The sequence below is a fragment of the Meriones unguiculatus genome, chromosome 9, assembly GCF_030254825.1.
Source record: "Meriones unguiculatus strain TT.TT164.6M chromosome 9, Bangor_MerUng_6.1, whole genome shotgun sequence".
NCBI lineage: Eukaryota > Metazoa > Chordata > Mammalia > Rodentia > Muridae > Meriones > Meriones unguiculatus.
This window is the reverse complement of record NC_083357.1, coordinates 112529839-112556885: the sequence shown is the minus strand read 5'-3', so window position 1 is coordinate 112556885 and position 27047 is coordinate 112529839. Positions and strand designations below refer to the sequence as shown.

Sequence of the window (27047 nt, the reverse complement as noted above, 5' to 3'; positions counted from 1 at the left end):
TCTCCCTCAGTGGGGAGGGGAAGCTCATGAGTTCATGTCAGAGACAATTCCTGTTCCCCTTACTAGGGAATCCACTTGGTTACTGAGCTACCGTGGGCTATGTCTGAGCAAGGGTTGTAGGTTATATCCATGCATGGTCCTTGGTTGGATAAACAGTCTCATAGAAGACCCCTTTGCTCAGATATATTTGGACTTTGTGGGGCTCCCTGTCCCCTCTTGGATATATTAATTCCTCCTTCCTTCATATGATTCCCTACACTCTGCCGAAGGCTTGGTTATGAGTCTCAGCATCTGCTTTGATACACTGCTAGGTAGAGTCTGTCAGGTGCCTTCTGTGGTAGGCTACTGTCCTGTTACTTGTTTTCTCCTACTTCCAATGTCCATCCCCTTTGTCTTTCTAGATGAGGATTGATCATCTTACCCAGGGACCTCTTTCTTGTTTATCTCCTTTAGGTGTACATATTTTAGTATGATTATCCTATCTTATAAATCTATATAAGTGAGTAGATATACCATGTGTATCCATCTGCTTTTGGGATACCTCACTCAGGATGATTTTTTCTAGATCCCACCATTTGCTTGCAAAATTCATGATTTCCTTGTTTTTAATGGCTAAGTAGTATTCCATTGTGTAAAAGTACTACAATTTCTGTATCTGTTCCTCCGTTGATGGACATCTGGGTTGTTTCCAGCATCTTCAGCAAATGGTGCTGGTCCAACTGAATGTCTACGTGCAGAAAAATGAAAATAGATCCATATTTATCACCCTGCACAAAACTAAAGTCCAAGTGGATCAAAGACCTCAACATAAAACCAGATACTCTAAATTGGTTAGAAGAAAAAGTAGGGAAGACCCTAGAACTCATTGGCACAGGAGACAACTTCCTGAACAGAACACCATCAGCACAGGCCCTAAGAGGAACAATGAATAAGTGGGACCTCATGAAACTGAAAAGCTTCTGTAAAGCAAAAGACACTGTCGTTAGAACAAAACGACAGCCTACAGATTGGGAAAGGATCTTCACCAACCCAACATCTGACAGAGGGCTGATATCTGGGATATATAAAGAACTAAAGAAGTTAAAAGGTATAATTCAAGTAACCCAAAAGTTTCTTAATGTGGGGCCCCTTAACCATAGTATCAGTGTCATCCGGTCACATCGTAGCTTACTGGACCAAAAATTCAGGCAGTTTGTTACAAAATCTGCATTTTCTAAAGCTCCCAGGTGATTCTGGTGTTTACTAAAGCTGAAAAACCATTCCCTCGTGGACCTTACCTGTGGGAACAACGTAAACAGGACATTTCTAGCCTTAGAACGGGGAACAAGAGTATCTAAAATTCTGTTCTCGAGACTATTACAAGAGGAGGAGACCATTTTGGAAAACTACAATTGTGTCATACATTTAGCCTCTGAAAGACAAATGTGGCCAGTTGCAAAGAGATTTGCATGCTTGCTTTTGGAAACATCATGCTTGGAATAGCCAAGCTGCTTGTCTGCTAATATAAAGGTTTCTAATGAGAATTGCTAACAGTGTCAGAGTCAGTACGGAAGACCATACTTTAAAGAACAGAAGTTCTGAGTTGAAAAAAACAACAACAAAAACACTAAAAGGAAGTACATTTTGCTAATCCAAAAGGAGCTAAGCACACAAGCCCCATCTAGTGGTCCTGACAGCCAAAGTCAGTGTTGGCTTCTGAATGAGTAAGCCAACTTACTCATTCAGACAAAAATTACAGACTCATTACAGACAAAAACAGCACCTGTATCATCATGGCTTTATAATTAACCTGAATTCAACATAATCCAGATAAAAAGTATCAAAAACAATTGAATTCTAATCATGTGTTAGACCCTCTGCTAAATATTCTCATGTTTTACAGGGATAGTGTGTTGTATGTATACACAGGTACACATATAGATACAAATATAGTTATATGCGAAGATTTCAGTAGATAAATGTAGGCATGAACATACCTTAAATCTGGAAAAAGAGGAATAAATGTTTCATTGTGCAATAAAATAAAAATGTAGGTGTCCAGAATACTTCAATTAAAAAAGTTTGAAAAGATTTTTTTTTTTTCCAAATCACACCATGTCATTGCTATGGTCCATTGTATTTAATTCTGTTATGGAACTTTTCATTCAGTGACTTCACCAAGTATTTTATCTTTCACATACAATTTTAAGTTCTTTGGGGAAGGAAGTAGTCTTATGTTTTTCTCTTTGGTTCCCAACTATGGTTCACAATCAAATAGCTTTTAATTGCTTGCTAAATAACTTAATGTGTATTTCATCTATGAATGAAGTAATTATATTTGTATTTTTACATTTATATAATATTTATGTGTATATATAGACATAAACCAGATATAAATCATAAGATTTCTTTCCATTGTGTGGATTTGTGTGAATATCCAAAGATACCTTAAGATGACCCTGCTCATTCTGCAAATATTACTTGATGCGTATACAGTAAAACTTACCAGTTATTACAGCAAGGGTTGTACTGAAGGGATAACACATAAATAGCTATGATAAACTGTAGAAGAAAGTGGAATACAGGTGACAATGACCTTAAGCTCTTGAAGCTTAGTAGAAGGAATAAATTCATCTTAAGTAACAAGGAAGACTTTAGTAAGTTGACTACTAAAAGTAACTAATATAATTTGATTGATGAATAATGAAGAAAGGTACGCCATTAAGAAGTTAATGGAAGGAATCGTCCAGATGTTAGGCTGGTATCAACAGAGCTTAGGATGCCCAGGGAATACTGTCCAGTGATGGAACATTATGGCCCTAAAACTCAAACTAATCAAAACAGTTCAGCTAGCCCATACCCCAACTTGGCAAATCAACCCTTCAAAGCAGGAAACAAACCATGGAAAGAAAGACAGCCACAATGATCAATGTAATGATGCTGGTGATGAAGGTAGGACTTCACCTGTACTCCAAGCAAGGGATCCTATTTCTGAATCTCCTTAATTATTATTTGAATGGAAGCTTTGCTACACTCATACATGATTCACAGATTACAGCATGCAGATTACAAAGTGCTTTCTTTTTCATTATTTTTATCCATTGTATCCACCTATAACCAAGAATTTATTTTGACAAGATACACCTTGGTCATAGCATAGATTATGTGATATTAGAAGTATTACTGTTAAAATACTGTCGTGTTTATAATGTCTTGAGTAGGCATGGTTAATTTAAAATATTTGCTCTTGCTTTCTTCTTAGAAAACCCTGGATCTATTAATATTTTTAAATGAAGAAGAAGGAAGCATTGTGTCTCATTATTTTAACACTGTTTGATAATTTAGGATTAAGCTGATGGGGATTGCAAATATTTGTTTCCGATATAATGGGGTTTTTAGTGGAAACAGTTACAGTGAGTGAACCTTTTCAAGCAACATATAAGCTAGTCTCCCTTCTTTGAACAACAAGAAGAGCCATCTCTCTGTAAAAGGTTCTTTCTTTCTCCAAATATGTCTTCAAGGTGACATGTCAGGAAACTGAAAGGCACTTTAGATGAACAAGGGAGACATAAAATTTACTGTGACTATAAAGCATATGACAAATTTCACAAAGGCCTAGATGTCCTCCTCCACTCTTTAACTACCTAATTTTACCTCCTAGAACTCATTCAATACCAGTTCTATTCAGCTCTCTCAGAGTGAATTTAAAGTTTCATCTAAGTGTAATTGAGAGGGTTATGTTTTATTCAATCTATTCCATATTATGACCTAAAGCATGGTTTTATAAATTCCTTTGAGTTTAGTTTAGTTTTGTTTTCATTTTTTTTCTTATTTTAGAGTTCTCCAATTAATGATTCTCAAACAGCCCTAAGTTCTATGATCTGCTTTAAAACCATTTTTCAGGTATCTTAAGATAAGCATGCAACTCAGCTTAATCCCACTACTCAAAATTGGAAATTCTGTTTTCTAAAATTAACCCTAAGAATATATATGTACAAATAGATCACATATCCACCCAACCATCATTCCAGCTATCTATCAACCATCTCCTGTGTTCATTCTTTCATGTGTTCTAGAATCATCTAAGTGGAAGCATGTATCTTCAAGCTGGCCATGATGCTTTATAAGTCCACACTACTTAAGACTTACCAAATAAAGGAACTGACATTTAAAACCTGGGAAATAAATAATTCTATATTTATTTATAGAATAAATATAGAAAGTTGTGGGAAGTTGTAGGAGAAGTAGTGAGGATGGTGGCACAAGTGCATCATGCTATTAACCCACAAGACGGAGAGAAAATTGAGAGTGGGAGTAAATAGGAGTAAAGACACTCATAGATGTGGAGAATGGATATATGTAGATGAGTTGAAATAACACAGAGAAAAAATGAGGAGAATTAACAGAACCCCTCCCAGTGACTAAATTAAAGAGATGGGACAAAGAATAGTTCACTGAAAAAAAAAAAAAAAAGATTGACATAGTCAACTCTGGGGCATGAATGAGTGAAATTTACAGATAACTAGAGGCAGATGATAGCTTGGGCTATGTCCCTATCAGTTAAAGTGGGAAATTGAATTTCAATAACTGTCAGTAGTAATCCGAGAACGTAGTCAACGACTGCAAGAAGTTGAGCTAACTTAGTGCTGCCTTTGGCTAATAAGCGTGTCAAACTGCCTTCTAAAAAGTTACGTTTCTATCAAGGTATTAGCTCTGTTCTTAGACTTGACCAGAGACGTTTCATTCTGCAGACACTCATTTTTGCTCACAGTGCTGAGAACATGTGCTTAGTCCTAAACAGGACATGTCTGTAAATGTGCCCAATGCTCACAGGTCTTCTAGGAAGAGAGGTCAGAAGATGTGCAAGAATAGGAGGATGGGCAGGTGTGCTGTGAGATGCTGTCTTCTACCCATGATGTAGACAATGTATTCATGAACTTACTTCAGCTATAGATCAGTAACCATCCCAACAGGTGACACTACTTGGACTTCATGAGTTTTTAAAAATAAACAAAAAAGCCCCACAAACAAACAAAAAACCAAACAAATCTACTAAGAGGAAAAGGAGCCTGGAAGGGAGCATGACGAGTGACATTCAGGAAGATTTGGGAGGTTTTGTGGACGTGATCAAGATACATTATATGTACAGCATTGTCAAAGATAAAAAGATGCTCTAAGATATAAAATATAAACTAAAAAAAAAACACTTAAAGTGAATAAATTTAGCCTGGCATGGTGGCGCACACTTTTAATCCCAGAACTTGGGATGAAGACGCAGGTGGATTATTGTGAGTTCAAGGCCAACCTGTCTACAAAGTTAGTCTGCGACAGCCAAGGCTACACAGAGAAACCTTGTCTCTAAAAGGGTTGGGGAGAATCTTAAGAGAAATATCTGCAACCAAATTTGTGAATGAGTCTAAAAGGCTGAACAAAACACACTTAAATAAAATGGTTCCAAATTACACTCATAGTCAAATCAATTAACTAGATAATATACTTTTGCATACAGAGAAGCACTGAACCTTCCAACAGAAGCTATTCTCTTTGCAATTATGAAATACATTGCTCTTTTACTATACATGTATCACTTGATGAGTTTGTTTTTTTTTTTTTCTGTTAAAAAATGATCTCTTGGAAGAAGTGCGAGCAGATATTCTATTACAAATTTATGACTCCCTTACCTTTCTACAGAATAAAAGAAAGCCTAAGAGCAAATACAAGTAATTAAAAGTTTAGTTCAAATATATATGTTTTAGACTCTAAAACTAAATCTTCTATTTAATGATATTTCTATTTAATGATTTCTTGTCGTTTGAGCAATAATTTATTGTAGAACAGATGTGTTGGAAATAATAAGGAAACTTATACAGAACCAATGATTTTCCACAGAAAGGAAATTTCCTAGGAGAAATGTCAATTTCCCAACACCAGTGGTGTTTTAGGGTTGTTCTATAGGCTGTTTACAAGCAGATACCGTGGCCTGAATGTGAGCTGTTTCTCAGGCCTATGCGCTTTCACACTTGTTCTCTGTGTTTGGCACTGTCCGGGAACGTTTGGAACCTCCAGGCAGCGGTGTTTTTCGGGAGGAAGCAGTAACCAGGGCTAGCTTTAAGACTGTATATCCTAGATCCATGTCCCATTTGCCTTTTGCTTCTTGACTGTAGATGCAACCCCACAGGTGTGACCCACTGGCCCCTGCTTCTGCAGAATAAATCCTTGCTTCCTTAAATTGCATCGTGTCAAGCGCTTGGTCACAGCCACAGGAAGAGAAAATGATGCTGCTATTAATGACACTTAAAGAGCAGGTCATTTTTATGTTTTGTAAGGCAGTTGCTTTTATCTTCTTGACCAACTAGGAAGACTCTTCACTTTAGGAACAGTCTTTCCCAGAGCAACTAAGTGCTCCCGTCAGGACTGACCCTGAGTAGAGGGATAAGAGGAAGGGCAGCCTTGAGAGGTGAATCAGCCCTGACATCACCAAGTGGCGGTTTACATTCACATCCTAAATGCACTGTAATCTGCCACCGTTTGGTTCTTTATGCTTCCGCTATCTAACTGCATGGTTCATCAATTTACAGGGTGTTCAATTCGAGACAAAAACTCTCCTGCCTCCCCTCCTTCCCTCTCTCCCACACTCATATTTCTTGATCCTAGGTTGACACAAAAACTGGAGTTGAACTAAAATAAATAGAATTCAATTGAGCTAAAAGGGCAATTTAATATAATAGTTGACCTTTTCTGCAGGGATCAGAGCTCTGGATCCTCGCGGCTCTCTTGACAGCAGAGCTGGGTCTGGAAGTTTGTGTGCCCCTGTGCTGTGCGCAACAACAGCCAGCTTTCTCCTTACTTAACTTACGCATCTCTGCCATCCAAACGTGCTCTGTCAGAGCCTGTAAAATCGGCAGCCCTTAAAGGGGTGCTGTCCAAATTCCTGCTGCTTTTCTTTGACTTTTCTCAAAAGTGAGAATAGAAGAAACTCATTTGTAATGTCACTTTCATACATTGCTTTTCCTCTTCTGATATCCCTTTGTTTTCACACCTGTTTATTACCATTTCATCTCATTGCTTTCACACATTTCATTTGGAAAAACTATGACATCTGAAATGTAATGTCTCTTGTCATTTGCATCTTTTAATTCCCAATACCAGGAACCAATTAGATGGTTCAAGTAATTACTGAATTCACTTGCCTCTTCACTTTGATATCCAATGACAAACATTTAAGTCGTCTAAATATTGTTTGTCAAATATAACTTGTTGCTGTCTTTGGGCCATGGTACATTGTCAGTAACTCTCAGTTTTGAGTCCATAATTAGTTTGTTGCTTCTTTGAGAGGATGACAAACATTATGGGGTTTTAGGAATCAGGTGTTTTCATAGAAAACAAGCCACTCATGGAACTGGGAGGAAAATCTTAAACGCTTTCTTGTACCAGGTGTGTTGGTGCATACTTGTTATCCTAGCACTTGAGAAGCTGAGGCAGGAGAATTTTTATTTCAAAGCTACTTTAAGATTCATTGAAAAAAAAAAAAACTTGACTCTGAATATAAAACAGAGTAATAAACTTTGTATTCATTACTTTCCCTGTCAAATTTATCTTTACTAATCAGAGAAGAAAAATTTACTATTTAGGGCTTCTGAGTGTCTGTGTATACATGCATGTATGTGTATATATGTGTGTTTATATGTATATATGAATGAGCATATACTTGTATTTGTATGTACATGTGTGTTTGTGTATCTAATTATCTATCTATCTATCTGTCTATCTATCTATCTATCTATCTATCATCTATCTATCTATCATCTATCTATCTATCTATCATCTATCTATCTATCTATCATCTATCTATCTAATTATCTATCTATCTATCTATCTATCTAATTATCTATCTATCTATCTATCTATCTATCTATCTATCTATCTATCTATCATCTACCTGTGTATTATCTCTCTCTCTGTGTATAGATGCTTCATTTTAGATACAGAACAAACTGACATTCTCATCACTATGAAAACAAGTCTTGCTTATTTATTTATTTATTTATTTATTTTTGTTTTATTGGGGGGACAGGGATGTCTTTCTAACAATCTTTCTAATGGGACACAGACCATACAATACAGTATTTGTTGTTGTTGTTTTTTAATGATAGCCTTTAAAGATAGTTTCAGTCCTGTCATCTCTTGAATAAATATCTTTGTGATACACAAGGTAAAAGAGCCCTCCCATGAGAGGAGCACCCCTCATGGCTGAGCTGTCCTAGAGGGTAAATCCTTAGATTTCTTCAGCACAAGTGTGGAGCCAGAAATAGTTCACTGAAAAACTCTTACTGAGTCACCTCAGGGGTCCTTTGCTTGTTATTTCATTGCATGCCTCAAATTAGTGAACCTACCTTTGCTAACAGAAGTTTCTCTGGTGGTCTTTACCTGATAAGTTCTATAGCCAAGAACTGCTTTCAGCAAAATTAATCATTATTTTACACTATGGCCTTCTCGAAACAAACAACAAACAAAAAACCCAGGTGCAAAACAGGCTTTGTGAGCCTTCCACAGGGGTAGGAAACGTGACTGGAGGCTTAGTCAAAGTCCCAGCATGAGAGGAGAAGGGACTCCATTAGGAGCCTTTAACTTTATACATTGTCCTGCTATCTCTAACAAAGCCTATCACTTTACTGAGGATCCTCTCAGCTGATTACTCCAATAGATTCCTGCTCTTTATGAAGCAGGTACATAAAAACTATTTTATTTTTAAACTGCTCTTGAAAAAATTTGAAATAATATTTTTTCTTTTTTATTAATTATTTTATTTATTACAATTTATTCGCTATGTATCTTGGCTGTAGCCCCCTCCCTCATCTCCTCCCAATCCCATCCTACCTTGCTCTTTTCCTCTAAAACCTCTGCTCAGATATAGCCCATACACTCAGTCTCCAAGTGGGTTTCCTAGTAAGGGGAATAGGGGTCTTCTCTGACATGAACTCAGTGTCAGGCTTTCTGATCACCTCCCCCTAGGGGGTGCAGCCTTACTAGGCCACAGAAAAGACAATGCTGCCAGTCCTCATAAGACATGAAAGGCTAGGGTCAGATAGAAGCGGAGGAGGTCCTCCTCAATCAGTGAAATAATATTTTTAAATCGTCATTCTGATAAATACTTTCTTACTCCAAAAAGTTTCTGCTGTAATTTTCTATTTACCCACATATATGAAAATAGTAACCAAGAATTTATGTAGTGCAGAATTTCTTATATGGTGTGACAAATTTTATCATGAATATGTTCTTTTTTTTTGGTTAAAAGTTCTTTTTCTTCTGTCTGAACATTGCTCTGCAAAATTATAACTAGCAGGCCTATAAGCAGAACAAAGGACTCCATGTTTCTGTGTTGAAGAGGGGAAGATGCATTCATTGAACCATAATTTCAGGGAAATTAGATGCTTCTTGGGAAAGGCACAATATGTAAGTATCACGAATTATTATCTAGTACTGTAATAATGTTACTCCATTTCAACTGTGAACTGTGCCCACATTTTTGAGATGTTCTACTTATCATCTTATGGATGTACTTACTAGAAATAACAGCCAAAAATAGTTTAGATGTTATGCAATTTTTTCAAAGTAGGATGAGGTTTATGACCATTTCTGGGGAGAAAACACGTTCAGTTCACATGAGAGCATCAAAGTCAGAAAGTGTGGGGATCTGATGTTAGAGTTAATAAAATCTTCTACCCTACCCTAAATATGTATCCAACTAATTAATGTGAGATAAGTATTCTGAACGAGGAACACTTACTCCGAAGATTTAAAGGACTGCTATTAAAATTTCAGACCTATATTTCTAAACAATAATGATACAAATATAAATGTGCATAACACAAAATACATTTTGTGATTAAAAACACACAAAAAAAGAATACTTAAAACCACAACTTTCACATTCTGTCTTTAATATTTTGTAGTAAAAAGAAAATTGAAATAGAAAATTCTTACTATCCTGACGAGTCTGGGCATTGTTCAATGAACTTGGACAAACTTTGCTTGCACACATACGGGAATATTATGCAACCATGACAAGTTATTGTCAAAGGCACCAAAATATCCAGAAATCAACCCAAGAAACTGTGTGGCTTATTTCATTTTTAATGGTTTGTATGCTGGAGAAATGAAATGCTTTGTAAAATTACTGTTAACTTTAATCATATATTATAACTTTGCCATTTCATAACATCATTTAATTCCTCATTTTGTCTTTATTTTAAGACAGTATTTTTTTTCTTACATTCTGTATGGTTACTTAAAAATAGCCTCCTTCATCCGTTCATCATAAGCCCATCCAGCAGTAGGGACTTACTATTTTTGTTCTATGTGTTATAAAGATGCACGAGCATGAAGAGCATGAAGACCATTTTTCACAAATCCTTGGTGGAAGAGGGAACACAGAATGCTTGTGTGCAGGTGCTAGAGAGAAGGCTCAATGGTTAGCACCAATTTCTGTCCTTGCAGGAAACGGGAATTCAGTCTCCCACACTATGTCAGGTTGCTGACACATGCCTAGAAGTTCAGTTCTCAGGGAGCCTGTGACATTGAACTCTGTAGTCACGTGTCCACACATGCCCACGCCCACACAGACACACATAAAGAGAAAAGTAATAAAAACAGACCATTATTTTAAAGATTTCAAGACTAGATTAGGCAGACGCTGTCCTAAGAACAAACAACAGCAACAAAGACTTTAGAAAAGAAGCACTGGTCGGTATTTCATCATGACATTTAAGTATTGCAGTGCCGCGCTGCTGGTGGAGTCGGGGCGGAGTTCACAGAAGACACGAGGAACTCACCATAAGGTATTTGTTTCAATACCAGCATCCACATACTTGCCTGAGTTGGTAACAGCCCTTCACCTACTCTGCAACTGAATTCTTAGCCCTGCAGATTGGGAAAAATTGTCTGGCATTCTGTTTTCACACTGTTCAGAGTGATGGACAGGTCCCGTATCACTGAACTGAGTCAAGAGCTGACCTTATGAGTCCCCAGGCCACAGTGTAAACAATGTCCTCAGAGTCCATGTGCTTTCTGGGGAGCTGTCCCCACGCCTGTCTCTCATTACCAGAGTTCTGTGTCTGCCTTCTCTTCTTGGAGTAATAACTCCGTGGCCCTTCAGATCCCTATTGATGGCTGTTCTCGCCTTTGCGGCCAGATTGACTCAATTCCTGTCAGAGGCCTTCTCATTATCTCCAGCACTGAACTGTATATTCTTCTTATATGCTCCTTAAGACAAACTTTTCCCAAATGCACTTACCCATTCTCCGTCATCATTTCCTGATTACTCATCTACATTCAAGGCTGGCTCTATATAGCAGAAGTAAGTGCTCAGTGAATGTGTGCATGGATGCATGATGATGGGAAGACAAGGGTTAACACACTAGAAGAAATAAAAGTGCTAAATTATAAAGAAGTCATTACTGACTTTAATGAGAATGCAAAATTTTGTAAGAAGTCCATGTCATGTCATTCCCTAATGGGTTCCATAATATATTTAGATTTTAGAAAAACATGAGTTCACAGAATGTATTTTTAACATAAAAGTGGTATTAATTACTCTAAAAATGTCATAAGACCTATGTTATATTGCAAATTTATAATTGGAAAACTAGAATTAATAATTATGTTATTCAATATGTAAACATAATTGTTCATATTCTTTAACAGAGAAATATTAGTGTTACATGAAAATTAAAGGAAGTCAAACATAATCAAAATCACCTCAAGCAGTGAATGTTCTCCTAATGCATCTCTAAAATTGAGACATGACACATCAATCTAGAAAATTACACATGTTCTGAGCCTCACTTTTCAACTTAACATTAGCATGCAATAATTATACTTGGCTTATTAATTTTTACTCAAAATAGCACACTAAAGTAGTGTAAAATATTCTAATCAGGTTTCTACTAGGTGAAAATATGAAGGTTATTTACGTAAGTCACAAATACTTATAATTGTTGATAAAACTGTACCTGTCAAATTTGTATTTTAAGTCAGTTTTGGTCTTTACATATAAACATATTTACACTCATTTGGCTTCTGGATAATAGTGTTGATTAACATTAACATCAATGTTTTTAATTCATTAGAAGATCTTGTTTCCAGTGTTAATTAAGATGTGTCTCTGAATTCAGAATGGTTTTATTAAATGTTTCATGTATGGATGCACTATAATAAGGAAAGTGAAATCATTGTTCTAAAGTCTTTTTGGAAATAATGATTGCTATTGTGCTTATTCACATGAGCTTCTGTGTTCTTTCCCTGAAAGTATTTGGGGTCCAATTCTACAATCTGCATATTAAACCAACGCAAAGATAATTCGTAAGTAGGTTAGTGTAGCTGCTTTCCTTACAGCCATGACATACCTGGCAAACAGCTATTCGAGGAAGGAGAGTTGACTTCAGTTCACTGTGTACCATGGCAGGGAAGTCACAATGGCAGAGGCCTGAGGCAGCTTGCCGCAATGAAGCCATACTCAAGATTCAGAAAATAATGAGTGAGGATGTTCAGCCTGCCCCCCTCCTTTATCCCATCCTGGACCCCAGGATGTGGTAACCACAGTTGAGGGGGGATGCTCACTTTTAATTAAGCTTAATTTAATCAGCCCTGGTGAGCAGGCTTCACAATTTGTCTGCTAATTCCAAGTCCCGTCAAGATGCCAATCAATATAATGCATAATGGTTATAAATGCTATGGTTAAAAGTTGGGTCTAGAATTTCCATTAAAGATAGTAACACCTATGATAGTTATTACAGCTCATAACCTATGCTCTTGAGATAGCCATGGCGATCAGTGAGACTTTTGATACTGGGTATAAGAATGATACATACTTTCTATGTCTAGTAGGATGCTGAAGAAGTCTGTGACTGTATCTTAGACAATAAATTCACACACTCTAATTAAGGAGATCATGAAATTAGTAGTAAAAGAAGAAAAAAAAATCTTTGAAATTGAAAGAACCAACTGTATTGCACCAACCTTATTCCTGTTTGCTTTTTATTCATTTATTTATGACTTGGTTGTCCTTGCTAGATATTTTTCAGTGCTGTAAAATGGGCTCCACGGACCCTCAATAGTCTCAATTGTCAGTCCTAGAGGGTCACTTCACATGCCACTGTCATTGACAGAGCTTGGTTCCCAGCCAACTTAAATAAAAGATGCAGTGATTCCAGGACAAATTCCCTAGCTTCTGTTCCCTCAGAAGACAGCCAGTTCCCAACACACTCTGCTCAGTATCTCCAACCATGAATGAGTTATTGCATCTGATATTTATATGACCATTTTCCTTTAGAATCTGGAACGGAATTGTAAAACATATTTTCATCTCTCAATGGTACATACACTCGCAGAAAATTTAACACTTTGTTATCCACAAAACTAGCAAAAATCACACTGATTTTCAAATAATAAATATGTTTTGGTTTTGATATTAATAGATGGTATAGCAGATAAAGTCCACACAGCGAAACAGAAGTCATTTAGGAGATACATTAATACAGGAATTGGCATAGAGATATTTAAGGTTAATTGAACAAAATTTGTGTGCTGAAATGCTCTTACTAACAGGGCCTAAAAGAACGAAAAGATGGGAGAAGCAGGTCTAGGGAGTTGTTGGACAGGTATATATCTGAGAGTATGGCCATCGCCACAAATGATGCCCAGGTAGCCCTCCAAGTGACACAGTAATGGCTGAGCTCAGATGGGCAAATGAGCAAGTTCTAGTTTGGCTAGGGAGCAAGTTTCTCCAGACAGGCGTCCTTCAGGAGTGCCCTGCATTCATACCTCTAATGCACGTGTGTCACCTCCTATTTTCTTGCCAGTTTCACAGTTAATGATTATCTTTTTTACAGACCCCCAGAGGAATACATAAAAATATTGTCAGAACTACAAAGTACTTCTCCACTAGTGAGAGGGCAGGAGCCTTGCACTCAGTAGAATTTCCATCATCAAGAGAGTTGAAATAGTGACACCAGGAGACTGAAAGCCAATAGGAGCTAGAAACAGGACTCTTTTTCCACCCTCTTTTTCCATCTCCATTTAGGGCATTAAAATGCTATATTAGCTTGAAAAATAACTCAGGTAATATATTTTTCAAATCCCATGGGGTTTGAGAACTTAGTTGAAGAGGCTGGGAGATGCAGTTTGTAAAGCTACAAACAATTCAAATACCAATGCATTGCCTGAGGAAGCAAGATAAGCAAACAAATGTGGTAAGAGGAGTACGAATCTTCTGATTTTTTTTTTTTTTAATGCAGTTTATTCAGGAACCTTGAACAATCATCTGACCCTGGGGAAAGCCAGCCCACAGCTTAAATAGCCTCTGGGTAGCCAACCCAGGCATGCCACGTGGGCAATGCAGATAGGTTCACATACATGGAAGCAAGCCAGATCCTCAGCCTTAGCCAAATGTGGAATTGTTCGTGACAGAGAGCACTCACCATCGGGAAGGTGGAAGGCGGAAACCAGCTCCATCTTTAAGGCATAGCATTCCACAGCTCTCTGCAGTTCCCCCTTTTTGTTTTAGACGCATCAGGCAAGAGTAGAGGTCTGCATCTGATGTTTTAAAGGGTGAGTTTACTGCGAGTTAGCAACTATGTCCACACAGGTTACTAATAAAACTTCATGTTTTATCCATGGAATAACAGGGCTTACCTTCCCAAATCAGAGAAGGTAGAGCATGTTCAGGAGGAGCATACTCAACATGCATTGTATAGATGTATGAGGATCTCCCTATGTAATACATCATGTAATACAGACATACAAAACTCAAGCTGACAGAAGTGAGTGCCTAGACACTGAAATGAATGTCCTGACATGACTGGTAACTAGCAGCTGTCTTCAACTGTGCACATGCTGTTGCTAAATCAGCCTCTCTCATAGCTGCTGTTGTGTTATCTGCCCAGTAACATTGTCTCTTGTCCCAGTAATAATAATAATAATAATAATAATAATAATAATAATAATAATAATAGAAGACTTTCCCATCAATGGATATCTGGGGAAGATAGCCAACCCCCTCCCCTTAGAATTCCCTGCCTGCCTGGCCCTCCAGGCAAATCTAGCAGAGGACAGCATAGCCCTGTTCCCTGCACATCCCCTCCATGTCCAACACCCCAACCCTGAGGCCTCTGATTGTCACCTAGGGAAGATAGGTGAGACTGCCTCCCTCAGACCAGACCACAATTCCCTGTCTGCCCCACCCTCCCGGCAAATCTAGCAGGGGAGAGTACCACCCTGTCCCCTGCCTGCCCTGTTCAGAGTCCACTGCACCTGATCCCTGGAGAAGGCCATCATCAGCCACCTGGAAAAGACAGCAGTACAGCACAGCCTTGTCCCCTGGGCACAGATTCCATGTCCACCTCACGGGTCCCTGGAGGTATTCAGAGGCCATCTGAGGGAGATGGTCTGCCCTGCCCTCCCAGCAAACCTAGCATGGGAAAGCAGCAGGCTGTCCCATGCAAACCTCACCTACAGACCAGCAACACCCCATCCCTGGAGGCACTCAGCTTCCACCCAGGGAAAACAGCACTACAGAGCATTGTCCTTTCCCATGTGCACCCATTCCTGATCTGGAGCCTGATCTCGGGGGCTTTTGGGTATGGAGCTAAACAGAGAATTCTCAAATGGAGGAATCTTGAATGGCTGAGAAGCATTTAAAGAAATGCTCAAAGTCATTATTCATCAGGGAAATGCAAATCAAAACAACTCTAAGATTCCATCTTCTACCCATCACAATGACTAAGATCAAAAACTCAAGTGATAGCACATGCTGGAGAGGATCTGGAGAAAGAGAAACCCTCCTCCATTGCTGGTGGGAGTGGAAACTTGTACAACCACTTTAATCTGAAAATTTCTCAGAAAATTGGAAAAAGCTATATCTCAAGACCCAGCTATAGCACTCCTAGGCATATCCCCAAATAATGTTCCACTATACAACAAGGATATTTTCTCAACTATGTTCATAGCAGCTTTATTTATAACAGCCAGAAACCAGAAACAACCGAGATATCCCTGTGATACATCTACACAATGGAATACTATCCAGGTATTAAAATCTAGGAAATCATGAAATTTGCAGGCAAATGGATGGAACTAGAAAATATCATCCTGGATGAGGTAACCCAGACCCAGAAAGATACACATGGCGTAAACTCACTTATAAGCAGGTATTACCTACATAGTACAAGATAACCACACTGCAGTTCACAGACCTAAAGAAGCTAAGTAACAAGGAAGGCCCAAAGGAGGAAGCTTGAAGGTTATTGAAAGGGGAAAATAGAATAGACAGAGGAACTGCTTGAAGAGAGGGAACGGTGACATCTCTGGGTCAAGCTGGAGACTTACAACAGGGTAGACTCTTGAGAGGATATGGGGTGACTCTAGCTGAGACCCCTACTAGTGGGGAAAAGGAGTCTGAAGAGACCACCCCCCAACCAGACAGGGAGGGGAACATCAACCCACCCACAAAAACTTAAACCCAAAATTTATCCTGTCTACAAGATGTGCAGGAATAAAGACAGACCAGAGATTGAGGGAATGTCCAACCAATTCCCAGTCACCCATGACAGAGAGCCAACCCCAACACTATTAAACACTCTTCTGTTCTTGCAGAAGGGAGCTTAACATAGTTGTTCACTGAGAGACTCCACCAAGCAATGGATCAAAACAGCAAGAATACTGGGCAAAGCACAGGGAGCCTTGTGGAAGAGTAGGGAAAGGGATAGAAGGATCTGAAGGAACAGGAGCTCTACAAGAAAAGCAACAGAGCCATCTAACCTGGTCCCAGTGGCTTGCAAATACTGAAGCACACATCAAGAACCATGTATGGACTGAACAGAGGCCCCCAAAACATATGAACCCAATGGGTATCTTGGTCTTTATGTGGGTGTCCTAGTAAGGAGAGCAGGGTCTGTGTCTGACAACACTCTGTTGCATGCTTTTCAATCATTTCCCTCTGGCAAGCCTGCCTTGCCATGTCACTGTGAAAGAGGATGTGCTCAGCACTGATGATACTTGATATTCTAGGATAGGCAGGGGGGCAGGGTCTCCCCTTTTCTGAGGAGTAGGGGAGGGAGTAGGAAGAAGAGGGAGGGAGTGTGGGACCAGGAGGAGAAGAGTGAGGGTGCTATGATTGACATGTAAAGTGAACAAATCAATAAATTAATTTAAAAAAGGCTTTCCTTTGAAAATAATAGAGTCAACGGGAGTTTAGGAATTCCCAGTACACAGAAGAAGAGCAAAAATTATGTTTACAATGTGTTCAGGCCAGAAAAATTGAGGCTGTGAACTAATATATTAGAGGTGGGAATAGGAGTGGATATTTTTTTCAGAAAAAAAAAATGTTAAGCAGTAAATGCAATGGATCTTATTTAATATAGAGAATAAAGGATAAAGAAGATCACAAAATAACTCTGTAGTTTCTAGCTATGGAAGATGGGAACCAGTCAATTATCAGCTTAAAAATAAAGGAAAATGAAAAAAAATACAGTGAGGGGAAAGTGAATACATTTCATTTTCAACTCATCAATTTGTTGCCTGCACATCACCAGAAAGTCTCATATTATTTTTGCCTTCTGCTTTGAAAACATGGATTTTCTTTACAGTTGAGTAAATCCATTATATCCTTCAGAATAAAGCTGAAACTGCTAAGCAGTAAACATATCTGTGTGTGTGTGTGAGAGAGAGAGAGAGAGAGAGAGAGTGTGTGTGTGTGTGTGTGTGTGTGTGTGAGTGTGTGTGTGTGCATTCTTGTACATTATAGAAACTTCTGGCTTCTTCTCTCATTCTGCCCTTAAGAGCCAGGTTCCAGGAAAGCATGAAGATTGTGCTGCAATAAATGCATGGTAGGTATTTGAAGTTTTTTGTTGTTGTTGTTTTATAAATGTCCTAGTTGGAAGAGATTTAATTGCACTTTCTCATCTATCTTTGATCCTCTAGAAAAATCTACCTAAAGATGGGTGCAGTGGTATATGCATCTTAGCAGTCTTGGAGGTAGAGACAGGTGGATCTCCGTGAATATGAGGGTAGCCTGGTCTACAAAGTAAGTCGAGGACACCCAACGCTGCACAGAGAAACTGCTTCAAAACAAAAACAAAAACAAAAAGCCCACACTTTAATTTTCAGAATGTATCATGCACAAGGGTTAAAACCCCTAGAACTGATTATTTTCGGCCCTTTACCCCCAGGGCCTCACATGCTCCCTTTTGTTATATTGTCATGGCATAACATTTACTTAGCACATTTTCTCTCCTACACATTGAACACCTTGCAGCTATGAAGGCCACAGGTATCTTTTAAAAAAATCCTGGAAATGGGAAAATTACATTATTCATATGCTTAATCTGCTATTCTATACATAAAATATTGTATATATAATGAGAAATTTTGAACAAAATAAAATGCTAAAAAGAGGAAAAAAGGCAATTTACAAAATAAGCCATACAAAAATGTTTGGTAAACAAAAAAGTGAAGGTGAGATTCACCAGTTGACAATAACTAAGTTATTATGACTAGGACAGCTTTGAAATTCCTAGCTACATCTGTGTAAGGGGCCTAGATCCAGCCCATGCACAGTCTTTGGCTGGTGCATCCTAGCAATCATACTAAACTCAAAATGCATTCTTTGTTTCTCCCAAACTATGAGTTCCTGAACTTCCTTTTCATAGAGTACATACTTTGGAAAGCTGTAATACTATAAATTATTTCTGTCAAAACATATAAATATTCTTTCACCTTCATGTCATCTTTACAAATAAGGGCTGTCTTTTGAGCTGGCCATGATTCATAAGAAATGTAGTCAAAATGAAAACCACTCTTTTATGTCACATGCTTGGTAGGTGGGTCAAAGCCTAACAGTTAAGGACAGATGACATACCTACCCATATTAGCCAACTTCATCACAATGACATTCTGACATCAACTTTTCAACAAGTTCTCCACAAGGCTCAGTATTATCCTACCTTTCATTCCAATAAACCTGATCTCAGGCTTTCTCACCTATTGTAATAGAATTAACAATATTATAAAACAAGTAACTTAAGATAAAATTTCCAAGCAAGTGTGAGATAGTAGGAAAGAACATCATTTACCAAATGAAAATGCAAGTAAAAATTTTAAAATTTCAGAGTGTTAGAACTAAAACGTAAGAAAATAAATTAATTTAAAAATAAATGATATAACACAAAAGAAAGATACTTCAGTAATAGTGCGATAAGTGTAAGTTCAACACAAAGATAATTTAGTAATAGTGCAATAAGATAAGACAGATGGCAAAATATATGAATTTTAACAAGAAATATAATTGAAGGGGTGGAGTAGTTTAGTTTGAAAGTATATTAAAAAGATTTGGGGAGATAGTAAAACTAAGCAAGAGAAAATCAACAAATATGGAGTAGCTGTTCCTGAAGAAAAAAGTCAAGCGTAGAGAACAAATTATTTAAAATGAAACTTTCAATAAGAAGCCTCTGAGAAAATATTTAACAGTAGAAATTGAATAAGCACACGAGGTGCCTGAGAATATAAGCTCAGAACTACCAGCATAAAAGTGAAATTACTGCACATCAAAGAGAATAAAACACTGGGCATGGGAGTGAAAAGGATGGGAGATTTCTGAGCTCCTCCCCATCCATTTTGCCAGAAAAATATTCTGTGTAAGAAGTGCAAGAAGAGAAAATGGGAGCCAGCATACTTACATTCAGCAAAATTAGTTTTCTTTTCTAAAGGACAGGAGGCCTTGTGGGAACTTGTGAGGTGTTCTGCCATGACACCTTAAGAAATGGAGTAGAGATGAATTGATATTGTAACTTACCAGTGCTGAGAAATACATGATTAGTAAGGAATAAATTAGAGTTAAGTGATAGATACGATGTGAACTGAAATCTCCACGTCTCTGTCTCTATCAATAAATTGCGTACACTATAAGCATCAGTCAAAGAGAGAATATGCTCAGTGCAAAACTGCTCAGCGGATGTTAGAAATATGTGCATGTGCTTTTGATAATGCTGTGATTATTCTGACAATTCAGTATACTTGTTGCATAATAAAACAAGTGATTAGTATATATTTATTTATTTACAGTATCACTCTATCCTTAATTTCTATCTCCGGTATGTGGCTTGTGACCATGAAATACCACTTCCCAATAAATTAAGTAAAACTTATATAAAAATGTCTTATTTCTGGTCTGTGACAGTAATACTCAAGCTATATTTGGTATGCCTTGCTCAAAACAAGAGAAAAGACTTCATGAATAATACAAAAAATCAACAGAAAAACAAGCTTCATATGGAAGGATATTTTGGAAAGTATGAGACACTCTGAACTCTGGAAGAGATAAGATTTACAAATATACCCCAAATAATTTTCTTGATGAAATTCACACACACACACGCACACACAAAACAATTAGTCACTTTCTGAAGGAGGGGACCAACTCATTATCTTAGAACCAGATTTAATGAAAAGGCAAACTCAAGAATCTATGCAAGGAGCTACATGACTCCCTGAAGTGGTCTGCTTTCAGTTACTGTAACACAACACCAGGAGCTTAATTATGCCTAAAGCAAAGATTTTATTAATCTCATAGCATAAGGCTAAAGGCATAGTCCCAACATCAAGAGCTTCAAGGCAGTAGGCATCACAATTTTGTGAGTGTGTGAGTATTCGTGTGTGTGTGTGTGTGTGTGTGTGTGTGTGTGTGTGAATGTGCATGTGTCTGTGTGATGAAGCATCACATGACAGGAAGCCAGAGAGTGGTTCAGGGGCAAGGTGGAGGCTTTTATAATGTGCTCTTTCAGAACTCACTTGGGAATCCTACAAGTACTACTTTAATATTATCCAAGGGCAGTGTTAGCAATGACCTACAGACCTCCTTCCAAATCCCAAGATTTTAGTAAAGATTTATTTATTTATTTTATGTGTATGTGGTTTTTTTTTTTTTTTTTTTTTGTAGACTTGTGAGTACTGTCTGAGGAAAGATGCCATGGAGGCTGGAGAGTTTCAGGCTCCCTGGAATAGCAGTTGTAAGCAACTGTGCTCTGTGATGTGTGGGTGCTGGAAACAAAAGCTGGTCTTAGTAAACTATATGAACGGAGACATGTTCAGAGAAAGGCTCATAACGGCTCTTGGGTCTCGAAGGCTATCTCTGGGACCAAGTGGCAAAGCAGATATAAAGTCATATATATGTATATATGACTCAATACTCATCTCTCCGTAATTAACATCAGTTTGATCAAATTTTTTCTCGTCAATTCAATGAAGCACAGAAACACTTTCACTATTTTATTTTCTTCACTATTTTCTTTCAGTGTATGGGTGTGTGGAAGAGTGCTTTGAAACCATTACTAGATCAAGCCACTTTATCTCCAAAGTGATGATGTAGCTTGGACAGTGAGATTGTTGCTCCTTTAGGGCAACCCAGGCATGGTGTACCCACTTACAAAGTAGATGGAGGAAGTCATTTTTAGGTCAAACTTTACCAGATTGTACGTATTTAACCAGAACCGCTGTCTGGATGCGCTGCTGCCAGCATCCTGCAAACCCACACAAAAATCACAGAGAAACCTCTGTTTCTCATAGTAAGCCAAACTTTCAAGCTTTTATTAAAACCCTTTGTACAATTTCTGCACATTCTTAGCTTTTCACTGTTTCTCCGATTGTTCCTTGTTCCTGCAAGGTGGCCTTGCTTTCCTATTGTCACATGTAGGAAATAAATCATTATTTTAGCCACTCAAAGCTATTTCACACATAAATATTGCAGTCGAACAATTATATTTTTTGAGAATGACCTTTTTCTCTTTCTCTCATAGACTCACTCTTTTCTCTAAGCACACATAAAACTTTGATTTATCTCTGCTGGTATTTAAGGTGATACTCAGTGTTCATCAAGAAAGACAGAGTTAATAAACAGACCATTTCTACTGGGATCCCAAAAATCATATTTCAAGAAGAAAGTCTTCTTAAAGTACGAGAACCACAAACTTCATATCTTGGGACAAGACAGGGGTAGCTCTCTTTTGGTGTATGCCAGCAAACACATATCCCCAAAGCAAACTAAGAATGGATAGAATTACCCATTGTTGCTAGGTAAATTGTAATATCTCCTAATGGCCTTGTTCTCGCTGCTTCCTTGGAGTGAACATATCTAGATACTGCTGGAATTCTGAAATTACTTTTCCTTGACAGGTAACGATCCCGGAAATCTGAAGGGGTACAGTACACAAGGCTGTATCTGCGCCTCAAAGTATGCTCCGGGGTTGCAGGCAGCATATCGCCTGGGTCTCTCCTTGGTTTTCCAGACTGATATTCTCTTCAGCAGAATTCTTAAGAAGTTTGTATAATAAATTTGAGATGCTCTGGGTTGAGATTGTAATCTATTTAATTTTATAATAAATTCCATTTAGTGATCATTTAAATTTTTGGTGAATAATTTCTGTCACTCTCTCCACATACTTACATGAAAAGGAGTCCATAAAGAGTCAACTGTATATCTAACTTGTCTTTACATTTATGGACTTTATCACAGTCTCCAAGAGAAGAAAATGTTGCAATTTTGTACCTTGTTATTTCTTTGAAATAAAATGATAACAGAATGTAGGTGTCTTCCTTCCTTCCTTTCTATTATTATTATTATGAACTAGATGAGTTCAATCAAGTCAAGATAAAATTTGGCTGGTGATACTTTCTTGAATTTTAATTTCTATAGCCTTATCTTTTTACAGATATGTTCAGCACTGTGCTAAATTGGAAGCATAAATTCTTTAGTTTATATCCTCTGATGTGGTACATGTTTAGTTTTTTATTATTTTTTATTTTTTATATTAATCACAGATTATTTACTTTGTATCCCAGCTGTAGCCCCCCCCCTCATTTCCTCCCAATCCCACCCTCCCTCTGTCTGTCATCTCCTCCCTGACCCTTTCCAAGTCCACTGATAGGGGAGGTCCTCCTCCCCTTCCATCTGACCCCAGGTTATCAGGTATCTTCAGGACTGGCTGCATTTGTCCTTCTTTATGACCTAGCAAGGCTGTTCCTCCCTCAGGGGGGCAGGGAGGGATAAAGGAGCCAATCATTGAGTTAATGTCAGAAATAGTTTCTGTTCTTCTTACTACGGAAATTCACTTGGATACTTTGCTACCATGGGCTACATCCAGATATTGTTGAATTTCTAATTCATTTCAGATGTATGCTATCAGGCTTCCTTAAGTTTTAATTAATGTCTTTACTCTTCACCTCTGAAATTAACATCAGCCAAAGCCAATACAATGGAAATCATCACTTAGGCATTCAAGAAAAGACCCTGTATTTCAATTCTATTATTTAAATCCATGAATATATAACTTTTCAAGAGGATGAAAGATGGTTTTATGTGATTCATTAAGAATCCATAGTACACTTCATAAAATCTTGTTAAGAAAATCTTATTAACACATCTAGGATGAGTCTCAGTTATTTATAAACCAAAATGAAACATTTCAATCAAAATAATATTCCTAGTGATCTCATATTAAACCTATTTAACTTAGATATATATCTTATTTAATTTTAGTAAAATTTTTATCAGTAAAATAAAAGTTGAACTAGGTAATTTTAAATGGACATTGAAAACGTGAATTTCTTTATAAAATTCAAAACTTTTTATCATGCAAGTTTTCATCTGACCCCAAATTAGACACTCATAATATGTATATCAATGTATGCAGTCATTATTCAAGGTTACTTTTACTGTATCTCAAAAACTCATATAAGTAACCTTAAGAAGAGGTCTATATTTGTTCAGATGAAATAAATACACAATTTGTAATTCAATTATTCACACCATATTTTCCTTATATTTTTCAAATAAGTTACTACTGTGCTATTTTAACCATTTACAAGGCAGCATTAATGCATTTATTTAAACAAATTTAGTAATACTTTAATTTTAGATAAAAATGTTCCAACATATTTGGAACTATTTTAATAGTGTTCAAATCTTATTTGCATGTACTACCTGAAAAGGCCTAGACTGGAAAGGGGAAAAGCCATAAGCTCTACAATGAAAAATGACCCCTGATCTTTGTTCAAATCCTGAGAAATGAGAGACAATAGAAAATTACAGAAAATTATTTTTACAGCAGGGTTAATTTGTAGTTCTCATGGCTCTGGGAAAAATCTCAAGTCATATTCTTTGAGCTCTCCCTAATATCCACTGCTAGCTGAGATCCTATAGCAACGGTAATTTGTGTGAAAATACATTATGAAGAAGCCAAGAATTTTTCCTCACTCTGAGACAAGCCTGGGTCACTAAGTAATCATTACCTCTTCTTCATTACATAACAAAGGGTCATTCTTATTTCACTGTGTATGAGAATGTGATAGTCTCTTTCAAGGTCACTTTGGCACCATCATATAGAGTCATTTGTTAGAGGCTGACATGAGATTCTACATGAGGAATCAAAGACACAGTATAAACAAAAGCTCTATTCATCTAGAAAACAAATTCTTGGAATAGAAAAGCCTTGGGTTTCTGACCAGAACACTCATGAAGGCCCAAGGACTCAAAGGCGGACTTGATTCCATGAATGCCCCAGTCAATGTAGACTTCTGGATGACAGGTAACCGAGGACTACAATACAGCCACTAAGAAACACCTCTGGTACCCACACTGAACGGACACTGATGGCATTGTGGGGTTTTTCAATGACAATAAAACTAAAAAAACCAACCCTCTGCTAAACATACAACATAATATTGCTTGAGAAAAATCAATACCTATTAGAGCTTATTGATTTAGAAAACTTTGAGGATGTAAAATCTCACTGTTTTCTAATGTCTAGTACCTAAGTGAACTTGAAATCACACTCATTTTGTCAATGTGAGCTATCTTATGAAAACAAGTTTGCCCATTGTTATAAAATATATATTATATAAGAACTACAATGGAATTTTAAAATTACCCAGGCCACAGTTTGCCTATAACCTGTTGTCGGTGGCACATTGCTTTATAATATGAGGCTTGGAGATTAAGAAGAAATGTCCCCCTGTCCAACAGACATTGTTCTTAGTAATGTTAAGTTTGCCCTAAAGGCAAAGAAGGAAGAACTACATTGTGTCCATCAACACATCTATCCTGCTTCAGTCCTTCACGTGAGAGGATATCACAAGGAGGTGGTTAGAGTGAGGTGAAATGCAGATTCAAAGACGTAAAACAGCAGAGAGCTTTTTCTTAAAAATAACCCTTCTGTTTTCCTTTAATAAGGGTCCACAGGCAGGGTTGCAAACAGAATACTTTGTAAAATGTAACAGATGCGGGGCTGGAGAGAAGGCTAGGGAAGAAAGACTATGGACACCTCTTCCTCTGGCCCGAGGGTCCATTTGTTCCCCTCCATGTGAGATGGCTCTAACCCCACCTCCAGTGGATCTCGCCCGTTCTACAGGAGCACCTGCTCTCACATGCTTACACACGCACACACACACAAATACACATATGCATACACAAACATACTCATACATACACACACTCACACAATACATACAAATAATAAACCTTAAAAATAAACTATTAAAATATTACATTATTTAGTATCATTGGTGATTAAATAAAAATGATACCTAAGTCCCAAATAAATATTTTGGTGCTAAAATTTTGCATTTAGAAGCACAGAGTTCCCAGAATTATCTAAAGAAAACATGTACAGATACAGAGAACAGTATAATTAGGAAGATCTTTATCAACTTTGTGAATTTCATAAATAAAACAAAATCATTAAATTCATATGCATAGTAGTAGTATTATTTCTCATATATATATGTAATATTTTAAGTTGGATTTTCTGTGATTACAAATGAGCCAATAGTAAACACGGAAAATAAAGAACAAATAATGAGGCTCTGTTGGCAAAGCAACAGAACAGCCTATGAAACGTTTTCCAGCTCTTAAAACCACCACAGCTGCCATTACCTTTACACCAATGGACCAAATTAACTAAAAGTTGAGAAAAATAAAAATTGCTAGTTTTTTTCCAATGCTGTAAAAACCTAGAGTGTGGCCCACACTTCACAGATTTCCTCAACCTTCATTTCAGCAGTCTATCAGCTGTGATTCTCTAGCCACTTATTAAAAATTGAACAACAACAGCTATAAACACTTAGAACCAACAGGAAGCCCAGCTGGGGCAAACAGACGAGGTTGTTTTGCAGTGTTCGCCTGGAATTGCTGACAATCATCTGCATCTGAGTCTCCCCCATTTTGAGGGGGAGCTGCTCAGGACAACCTGACCATCACAGCAGTAATCGAAAACAAGATTTTGCAGTAAAAATCTCACCCCTGCCACCTCGACACCTAGGTTGATGAGAAAACAGTGTTTAAATATTTTTCACTGGATTTATTTCTCTCATGAAACAAACCAAATTTTAGTTTGGCCAATTTCTTGAGATTCTAAATAACACTCGAATGTAAAAACAAAAAAACACCATAAAAATACCAATGTTGTATGTATGTGCACAACATATACACAAAACATACAGACAAACATATATCAAACTAATCCACTTCAGCTATTCAGATATTTTATATTCTGTTTTTTTTTTTTTTCACATCGCTCCTTTCTGGTACATACTTTAATGTCTCAGAATTCTACTAATATTAAAATAAAATAGAGGACATATATATTAGTTATGCATTATATATAATTAGTCATATATATATACACTATATAAGAAATAAGTGATGTTCAATTCAATATTACTGTTATAATTCCTAGATAAAGAGGAGAACCTTTTAAATATTAGTAAGTTGTTTTACTATTTAAAAATTGATTATAGATTTAAAAAACTAAATCCAAGAAGAAATATTCATATCAGACCAACTAGAATACATATCCCTAATTCTGCCAATAGCAGTAGAAAACACTCCACTGACAGCATCTCCACAGTTGTTTCAGTGTAAACCAATTTCTGTGTCTGACAAAAAACCCCATTTGTTTATGCAAATTGTTCTCTAATGTGCATCACTATTGATCTCTACTTTCTTATTAAATATATTTTGCCAA

The 27047-nt window shown here is 37.3% G+C and overlaps 1 protein-coding gene across 8 annotated transcripts in view; it reads right to left on the bottom strand.

Annotated features, from left to right (window-relative positions):
* Nucleotides 1-27047, bottom strand: part of Gpc5 (glypican 5) — a 1404356-nt gene that overhangs the window by 716968 nt on the left and 660341 nt on the right. For 5 of the 8 annotated variants that reach the window (XM_060391586.1, XM_060391585.1, XM_060391588.1 and 2 more), the window contains exon 8: nucleotides 19710-19784. The exons of the other annotated variants lie outside the window; for them this stretch is intronic. In XM_060391586.1, the coding sequence (XP_060247569.1) occupies nucleotides 19710-19784 (75 nt within the window). The remainder of the gene's footprint in view (nucleotides 1-19709; nucleotides 19785-27047) is intronic. 8 annotated transcript variants of the gene reach the window in all.